Source organism: Coregonus clupeaformis, chromosome 7 (genome assembly GCF_020615455.1).
Source record: "Coregonus clupeaformis isolate EN_2021a chromosome 7, ASM2061545v1, whole genome shotgun sequence".
NCBI classification, from domain to species: domain Eukaryota; kingdom Metazoa; phylum Chordata; class Actinopteri; order Salmoniformes; family Salmonidae; genus Coregonus; species Coregonus clupeaformis.
The window spans coordinates 29,231,714-29,241,340 of NC_059198.1; the positions used below are offsets into that span (position 1 = coordinate 29,231,714).

At 44.7% G+C, this 9,627-nt stretch overlaps 1 protein-coding gene across 1 annotated transcript; it reads left to right on the forward strand.

Annotated features, from left to right (window-relative positions):
• Positions 1-6,702: 6,702 nt before the first annotated feature.
• Positions 6,703-9,284, forward strand: LOC121569650 (keratin, type I cytoskeletal 13). The gene is made up of 7 exons (XM_041880786.2): positions 6,703-7,230; positions 7,686-7,768; positions 7,898-8,054; positions 8,210-8,371; positions 8,510-8,635; positions 8,723-8,943; positions 9,051-9,284. Exons 1-7 carry the CDS (start codon positions 6,757-6,759, stop codon positions 9,178-9,180), a joined length of 1,353 nt encoding a protein of 450 aa, XP_041736720.1. The 5' UTR covers positions 6,703-6,756; the 3' UTR covers positions 9,181-9,284.
• The last annotated feature ends 343 nt before the right edge of the window (positions 9,285-9,627 follow it).

Below are 9,627 nucleotides of genomic sequence, written 5' to 3' on the forward strand. Positions count from 1 at the left end.
GGAGTGCCGAGAGAGAGAGAAGGATCGGATCTGCAGGGTAAGAGAGGAGGCCACCATATTACAGGGACTGATAGATAGAATAGAGCGGGAGAGATCCATTCAAGAGGAGGCACTGCAGGAGGCTCGTAGGGAAAAGGAGGAAGTAGAGGCACGGAGAGAGGAGCTGGTTAGTGCGTTCTGTGCCAGCGCCCCGCACGTGTCGTGCGAAAGTGGGCAGCCAGCCAGGACGGGTTGTGCCAGCTCTCCGCTCCAGACCTCCAGTCCGCCTACACAGTCTGGCCCATTCCTGCTCTCCACACCAAGCCAGTGGTGCGTGTTCCCAGTCCGGCCCGGCCTGCTCCTCGCACCAAGCCAGTGGTGCGTGTCGCCAGTCCGGCCCGGCCTGTTCCTGCTCCTCGCACCAAGCCAGTGGTGCGTGTTCCCAGTCTGGCCCGGCCTGTTCCTGCTCCTTGCACCAAGCCAGTGGTGCGTGTCGCCAGTCCGGCCCGGCCCGTTCCTGCTCCTCGCACCAGACCAGTGGTGCGTGTGTCCAGTCCGGCACGGCCCGTGCCCGTTCTACTGGTGCCGGGTCAGGCACCGGTCAGCTGCTCCACTCCGGAGGCAGAGCAGTCTGCTCCACCGGTGCCTGATCCAGCTCCGGTCAGCTGCTCCACTCCGGAGCCAGAGCAATCCGCTCCACCGGGGTCTAGTCCAGCTCCGGTCAGCGGCTCCACTCCGGAGCCAGAGCAGTCCGCTCCACCGGTGCCTGATCCAGCTCCGGTCAGCTGCTCCACTCCGGAGCCAGAGCAATCCGCTCCACCGGGGTCTAGTCCAGCTCCGGTCAGCGGCTCCACTCCAGAGCCAGAGTAGTCCGCTCCACCGGTGCCTGATCCAGCTCCGGTCAGCGGCTCCACTCCGGAGCCAGAGTAGTCCGCTCCACCGGTGCCCAGTCCAGCTCCCGTCAGCGGCTCCACTCCGGAGCCAGAGCAGTCCGCTCCACCGGTGCCCAGTCCAGCTCCGGTCAGCGGCTCCAGTCCGGAGCCTGAGTAGTCCGCTTCACCGGCGCCCGGTCCAGCTCCGGTCAGCAGTTACAGTCCAGACCCAGACGTCAGCCCCTCTCCAGGTTCGGGGTCTCCCACACCAGGGTCCAGACAGGGCTTGGAGTATCGTGGGAGGAAGGAGAGGGGAAGCAGCGCGCCGAGGTCCAGACCAGACCAGGGGCGCAACAGGGAGGCGGAGAGTATGTGGTCGTCTCCGAGGCGGAATACCCACCTGGTCCCTACCCTGTTATGTAAAGGTTGTGCGGTCGGAGTCCGCACCTTTGGGGGTACTGTCACGCCCTGACTCAGGGGACTCTTATATGTTGAGTCAGGGTGTGGTGTTCTATGTTGTGTTTTCTATGTTGTCATTCTAGTATGTGTAGATCTATGTTGGCCGGTGTGGTTCCCAATCAGAGGCAGCTGTCGCTCGTTGTCTCTGATTGGGGATCATACTTAGGCAGCCTATTGGCACTCGTTAGTTGTGGGATCTTGTTCCGTGTGGAGGCTTGTTTTGTGTTTAGCCTTAGTACTTCACGGTTCGTTGGTTTGTTGTGTTGTTAGTGTGTTTATCGTTGTAATAAACATGTACGCATTTCACGCTGCGCCTTGGTCTGACCCGTCCTTAAACGAACGTGACAGAGAGTGTAATGTTTACTGTTAATTTTATATTGTTTATTTCACTTTTGTTCATTATCTATTTCACTTGCTTTGGCAATGTAAACATACATTTCCCATGCCAATAAAGCCCTTAAATTGAAATTGAATAGAGTGAGAGAGAATTAGAAAGAGAGAGGGGGGGATAAAGACAGAGGTGGGGAGGAGAAAGAGAGAGGGGGCTGGGGAGAGAGAGAGGGGAGGCTGGGGAGAGAGAGAGGGGGCTGGGGAGAGAGAGAGAGAGAGGCCCCAGGCTGCTTATCTAACTAGAGCCACCATGCAATGATATATGATAGAAACGCCTCTTTCTTCATGTAAGCTAGCATTGTCACTGAGGTGGAAAGTTTCAAAATGCTTGGATTATCTGCACTATTGTTAACATTATGACATATAATAACATCTGGGTTTGTTAAACACTCTACTCTGTAATTAGGATGTGTTCAAGGGTTGTAGTCAATTTATAGTGGGGATATACACAGATAGCTTTGAAGTCATTCATTCTCACCAGTTTTGAATGGAACACCAACCCATTTGTGCATCCCACTTCCCTCTATCCTCTATGACGCTACACTTTATTTTATTACTAGACAGAGCGATGAGGATTCCAACAACAGCTTCTTGGGTACTATTGCATGAAATCATTTCAGTGATGTTTATCTACATTGTTTCAAATGGAATTCCATAATTAGTGAATTCATCTCAAATGCACAGTTGTAGGTATTCAATAAACGTAAAAATATTTTTGTGATTAGACCTTTAGTATTTTATCATTTTTTTTCATTAGCCTACTATCTGGACTGGTTTTGCTTGACAGCAGATGGCTTGAGGTCCCATGCACAGCGTTTCTTTGTCACTGATTTAATAGCAGGTCATTAGTGTCCATTCTTAGTCTAGGTGGAAGTAGGGATGGGTGTGGCAGACAATGTCGTGAAGGGCAAAGGTTACTGTGTAGGCAATATGTGCAAGACGGGTCAGAAAGTTTTGTTTTCTATCTTTGGGACTGGGTTATTCAGCTGTGGAGAAGCTAACCATTTAATGTAAATAGTTTAGTACATTCGACTGAACTTTGTACTGTACCTTGTAATGTGTTTTGTTTTGTCTTTGTGTTTGGCATGTTTTCCACACCTCTACACCAATTGCAAGGAACATTTACTTATGGATACTAATTTAAAGTAATTACGCAATAATAATGGAAAGTAATCTATACTATTATTCTACTTTATTCTAGAAAGCTCCAGAGAGGGATTTTACAATGCTTTCAGGCATCAGTTTATGTAACCCAATGGAGGCCAGCTTTTTGCTGCACAAAATGTCTGTCAACGAGTGAAAATGAACTCATGGGTTCAGAGGCCTACTTTACCCTTCACTGCAAGATAGCTATGGCTCCAGACTTACTGCCTGCAGCTCCTTACCCTTCAACTAAAGATAACGATGACAGAGCTGATGAAGCTTAGGCATCTGGGTTGGCCTAGCTGTCACTCCAGGCACCCAAGGGATCAGTGGTAAAACCCTGAATGCGCTCAGACCACTTCCTTTTAAACATTCCTTTTCAAACCCTTTAAGCCAAATAACTCCAGATAGTGTGTTCAGAGCATATAGGCTAGTTCTTTAAATCAGCCAGTCAGCGAATGTTCGAGGTAGTTTCTGACAGGGCCAGGTGCCTTGCACTGTTCGTATATACTGTTTTAATTTTGAGATACGTAAAAGTAAGAACCAAGACTCAAGATTGGTTAGTCATTTCAACCGATATATTTTTTACATTCTCTGAGGGGGTGGGTATTGACACACAGGTGTGGCATGTCAATGTTTAACCCCCAATATTTAAAGGTTATAAAGGCAGAATTGTGTTACTAGGAAACAGAGTGACTGATAGTGACTGCAGAAGTGATTTCTGGGTAACAACTACTGTTACATTTAGTTGTATCTTACTTTTTGCATTATGATTTTCAAGTGCTATATACCACACATTTCAGTGTGCACTGTTGTTGACATTTTCCAATCTTACAACAAGTCAAAACACCTTAAACCAACAGAACAATTAATTCAGCAACCAGTGGTGGAAAAAATGCCTCTCTTCTGTATTAAGCAAACTTGACGCAACGATTAACTTGTTTTTTAAATCTACGGACAGCCAGGGGCACATTCCAACAGTAAGACATCATTTACAAACGCAGTATTTGTGTTAATGAGTGCGCCAGATCAGAGGCAGTAGGGATGACAACACGTTATATTGATAGGTGAATGAATTGGACCATTGCTGTCCTGCCTGAGAATTCTAAATGTAACAAGTACTTTTGTGTGTCAGGGAAAGTGTATAGGAGTAAAAAGTACATATTTTCTTTAGGAATGTAGTGGAGTTGTCAAAAATATAAATAGCACAGTACTTATACCCCAAAAAACTACTTAAGTAGTACTTCAAAGTATTTTTACTTAGTTTCTTTACACCACTGTCAGCAACACATGAAAACCTCTAAAACATCCCATATTGCACTCTTTATTGCCAGTAATTGAAAAATATGCCTTTTGTTTGATCTTTTAATCTCCTCACATACAGCCATGACATGCAGTGGCTGTACTTATAGGTAAGGTATAGCCTACATCCATTTTTAAAGCTCTCTTAATCCTTTATATAAGCTATAAGGAGGGGAACAATTAAATCAAGTATTATGGAATCTATACATTATGAATGCGGTGTGACTGAGTGAAAGTCAACATACCTAACAGGTTAATGGTGAGCCTGCTGGATCTGGTTTTTGAGGTGTGTCACTATAAGGGGAACTACAGGACATAAAACACAATAACCTTCACTCTCATTCACCTTTCTCTCAGTCCCAAGTGTTTTCTCACTTGGCCTGAAACACTAAGTGCATTCAAACATGCGGAGACCCAGCCAGGTGCCAGGAGAGATGCATTGCTGTGACATATACAACACATAGACAATACAATACACAACCAAAACAATGAAGGACTAAATAAATACCTGGTTGTGAGTAATGTCACATATTGAATGCATTTATGATATGATGGAGTATAGAGCTTATAGGCCAATTGCAGTTAGTAGGGAAAATTTGAGTTTGATGTTTGCACTGTTCTACAGTCACTTACCATCAGACTCACTATGTGTTAGCCATGGTAAAGCCACAAGATTCAGCGATAGATAAACCTTAGAGAGAGAAGACAGAGAAAATATTGTTTCAGTAGGACAAAGTGACAATTCTTTGGCTGAGAGGGATCATGCTGGACGAATCGTAAAATATACTTTATTTACACATAACATTTAGAGAGGGTTTGTTTAAACAACCTCTACTGCAGATGATAACTTGGCCTGTATGGGGATGGGGACCAGTCATGCGTGGCCACAGGTTAGACAGGTTTCTGTACAAGCAGAAACCTGCAGCAGTCCACAAAGAAACTAATCACATGAAACCGTGAATGGGAAATGGGTACAATCAGTGTACACATAATTATACAAGTGTTATGAAAATTCTATACAATCCCTATAATCAAAGAGATTGAAGAATAATTATCTTGCGGTGACAAACATCATTTTGTATTTTTTTTAAATAAATGATACCGATTGAATGGTTTCCTAAAGTATTACTGTAGCTTGCTCAAAAGCAGGGCATAATGGAAACCATTCAAGAGGGTAAGATAGATATAGGATGGCATGTACCGGTAAATAAGATATTTACATGCCTGCATCAAAAGCAATCACATGCTACCGGGAGTCAGGCTTTTTCTCAAATCATGCATCATTAATTTTTATTAAAGATGCATGTCATCCCCTTAAGCAGAGGTTCAGCAGCTAATGATGAGAGCAGGCCTTAACACAAAATACCAGGCAAGTATCATCTTGTCTTACATTTTTAGGTGTAAGGTCTTGGTCTAATGCTTCACATCTAGTTTTGGCTTTGATCCTCCCACGCTAATGGTTTCAGATGCACTTAAGAATGTTAGCACTGCAATATCATTAGCTTATAACCACAAATGCAATGGTAGTATTTTAAAGATGGTGAAAAGTACTTTTGAGGGAAGACCTTATTTGCACCAGGCCTAAGTCAAGGCTTGAGCTGTGGTATGTTTTCCTATTCAAACAGACACAGGTTACAAACAACAAATGGATTATCAAAAACTAATAAATGGCATTAATAAGAACCAATAGTGTGGCTTCATTTCATGCCAATTCTTAAATACCTTATAGATTGATTATTAAGTGAGCGTAACAACTCATGCTATCTTAGACTAGATCAGCTTTTGATTAATCAGTTTATCAGGGAAAAACACCACCTTAGCCTACTCATTCATTAAAATCCATGCACTTGTGTTATCATTATTGATTCAAGATTCTACAAGGCTTAAGTGTGATTCTGCAGGCAATGAAGGTTGTGTGTTGTTGACCAAATAACTGGTTTACTTTGTAATCCATGTGTGTACAATGCAGACAAAGCTGCTGCCAGAACATTTTGAGAATCCAGGGCACCACATTCCTTCATGAAAGGCTGAGTTTGAAATAGTTGTTAAGGGTTTGCATGGAGATGGCCTTGACTCAATGAGCTATCTTTAGCCAATTCACACACACTTGTCTCCATTAGTGTCCTACTGACACAGCTAGGACCCAAGGTAAGACGTATGCAGTGTGTAATCAGGGGGGAAAGTTACTCTTTAACCAAGGAGCAATCTCCACTACACTATTTATTCTATGTTCTAAAATGTTTTTTTAAATACAATTATATTAAAGATGAACTTTCAATAATTTAGTGTGTTTTAATCCTGACACATTAAGCATGTGCTCTCAGACTGATACTCTTTAGCGAGCAGAAATAAATGATGATTGATAAGAAATGACATCTCAGTACTCGCTGCCCTTTGCCACACCCACAAGCAATTGACAGATTGAGCATGTTTGCTTTTTATGACTTAAATAGAAGACTTAGGGGAGGTGTTTCCTCCCACGCCTTTCATTATCTTTTCCCTCCTACCGCTACCCCCCTCCCAGGAAGTTGTATAAAACAACCAGCCCTTCTCCTCCACTCTTCACTAACTCCTCTCCAGCCAGAGCAGTAAGACAGCAGACTCAATCAACATGTCCTTCTCCAGCAGCAGCTTCATATCCTCTGGTGGTTCCATGAGGGGAGCATCTATCGGCTCCTCTCGCCTCTCCATGTCTGGAGGTGGCAGCATGGGAGGTGGCAGCCGCATCAGTGGCATGAGGGCTGGCAGCGTGTATGGGGGTGCAGGTGGCTCTGGGGTGCGCATCTCCAGTTCCAGTGCCTCCAGGTCCTTCTCTGCTGGCGGTGGTGGTGGTTTTGGCATGGGTGGTGGTGGAGGTGGCTTCAACCTGTCTGATGGCCTGGACCTGCACGTGTCTGCCAACGAGAAGGCCACCATGCAGAACCTGAACGACCGTCTGGCCACCTACCTGGACAAGGTCCGCTCCCTGGAGAAGGCCAATGCTGATCTGGAGCACAAGATCCGCATGTTCCTGGAGGCCAAGACCTCCCCCACTGCTCGTGACTACAGTGCCTTCCATCTCTCCATCACCGAACTCCAAGGCAAGGTATGTCCGTCAACTCATTTACAACTACAGCACACCATTATGACTACTTTTACAACTTGTTTAAGGCTGGGTTTTATTTTACATTTTATGGCCACTGATAGCGGTTACCTTACTATTGTGGAAGAGGAAGGGGAGTGCCAGTTACTCCCAGGCACAAGATAAACACCACTACTTAGTAAGCCTTCACCAGTAACCCGATAATGTCTAGGACAATATCATAAATCTAGTTCATGCCATTACCGCATTGATGTTCTTAAATGTAGCTTTATTTTCTTTCATTCCATTGTGCACTGTGAATGCAGTGTATGTATCCCCAGGGTCATTGATCTCTGGTCCATTGTCAGACACACTAACACACCCAAAACTGCCTCAAAATCAGATAAAGTTTACAGCTCCAATCATCCATTCACTCCAGATAAAACTGTTTAACTCCAAAACGTAATTTTCTCTTTCAGATCCAGGATGCCACACGCATCAACTGTGGAATCTACCTCAGCATTGACAATGCCAAGCTGGCAGCAGATGACTTCAGGGTCAAGTGGGTGACATCATGAATGATCACAATAAAGATGCATAAATCCATAGTCTTCAATAGATACAGTATATATCTTTAGTCCAGTAAACAGATGTGGTATTCTCCAAACAAAGCTGTTTTGATTTTGCTTAGGTATGAGAACGAGCTGTCCATGAGGCAGTCTGTCGAGGCCGACATCAGTGGTCTGAGGAGGGTGCTGGACGAGCTGACCGTAGCCAGATCTGACCTGGAGATGCAGATTGAGGGGCTGAGAGAGGAGTTGATTTTCCTCAAGAAGAACCATGAGGAGGTAAGTCTGAGTGACTATAGATTTAGTCATACAAAAGTAAGTGCTCATCTTCATGACTATTAGTCATCAGTTGATTGGTGAAGAAAATCGGCAATGCCATGCATAATGAGTAATGCATGACTGAGGTTGACCCAGACTATCCATGATTCCTTTAGGAGCTGTTGTCCATGCGTGCCCAGATGAGCGGCCAGGTCCATGTGGAGGTTGATGCTGCACCACAGGAAGACCTCAGCAAGGTCATGGCTGAGATTCGTGAACACTACGAGGCTGTCGCTGCCAAGAACAACAGAGATCTGGAGGGCTGGTTCTTGTCCAAGGTAAGAAATTGCAAGGTGGTGACTACAAGTGTTTCCCATTATAAAAATGATTACATAATGTAGGTCCACAGTATCTAAAATGTCCCATCAATTAAATTGTTCATATAAAAACATTATTTTGGATGGTGTTGTCCACAGACTGAGGCGCTGAACAAGGAGGTCGCAATTAGCACAGAAGTTATCCAAACGTCCAGATCTGAAATCTCAGAAGTCAAACGTACGCTGCAGAGTCTTGAAATCGAACTGCAATCACAAATGAGCATGGTAAGACTGTTCAGAAATTATTTTGTTTACATTTCTTGCTCAACTGCTTCCTGATGTTATGTTTTGCTCTTAATTTCTCCCCAACAGAAATCATCCATGGAAAATACCCTTGCAGAGACACAGAACCGTTACTCCATGCAGCTGTCAGGTTATCAGATGCAGGTGACCAGCTTGGAGGAACAGTTGGTAAATCTCAGGGCTGACCTGGAACGCCAAGGACACGAATACCGGATGCTGCTGGACATCAAGACCAGGCTGGAGATGGAGATCGCCGAGTACAGGAGACTGCTGGACGGAGAGGCTAGCAGGTGAGCTTTGAGTCTCATGCCTCATGTGTTTCAAATGGCATACACATACAGTCAGAAACTGTCCTCAGAATGATGGAACCTAACAACATTGTTTGTTTGCCCTTCAGCATGTCATCCTCATCCTCGTCCACAACCACAACAACACGCAAGGTGGTGACTATTGTGGAGGAAGTGGTGGACGGCAAGGTGGTCAGCTCCACCAGCTCCTCCACCGGGGCAGTGGTTGAGTCCCTATGAGAAACATCTTGAACCAGAAACTTCACACCCATCTCTCTGATGCCTGTTGTCAACCTTTCTCAAAGAGATTAAGAAATAAACGTGTTCCAAAGTGTTGAAACTGACTTCTCATGTCTTGGCATTTTCTATTCAATCACATCCACTTAATACACAGTTTCCCGAGCATTACCTGTTCATCTAAACTCTGGTTGCCTTTCCTTTTGATTTCATGTTTAACACTGACATTTCAGTAGTCTATTTGACAAAATACACTTTCACTTGCAAAATAAGATAAACGTGAAATTTTTTGGAACAAATATTGGAGACTCAGCAAGATGATGGTGCATCCACGAAGTAAATACATAGTGGGTCAATTTACACAACAACTAAGAGTGCAAGGCAAAACTTCTCAGCTGTTTTGGTCCCATGGCTACCACGTTGTAGCAGCGTGAAGTTCACCCGTGCACA

Coding starts and splice junctions, on each gene's coding strand:
- LOC121569650 (XM_041880786.2), top strand. CDS start 6,757: ATGTCCTTCTCCAGCAGCAGCTTCATATCCTCTGGTGGTTCCATGAGG. Junction 7,769..7,897: donor GCAGATGACTTCAGGGTCAA/GTGGGTGACATC, acceptor GATTTTGCTTAG/GTATGAGAACGAGCTGTCCA. Junction 8,372..8,509: donor AGGGCTGGTTCTTGTCCAAG/GTAAGAAATTGC, acceptor TGTTGTCCACAG/ACTGAGGCGCTGAACAAGGA.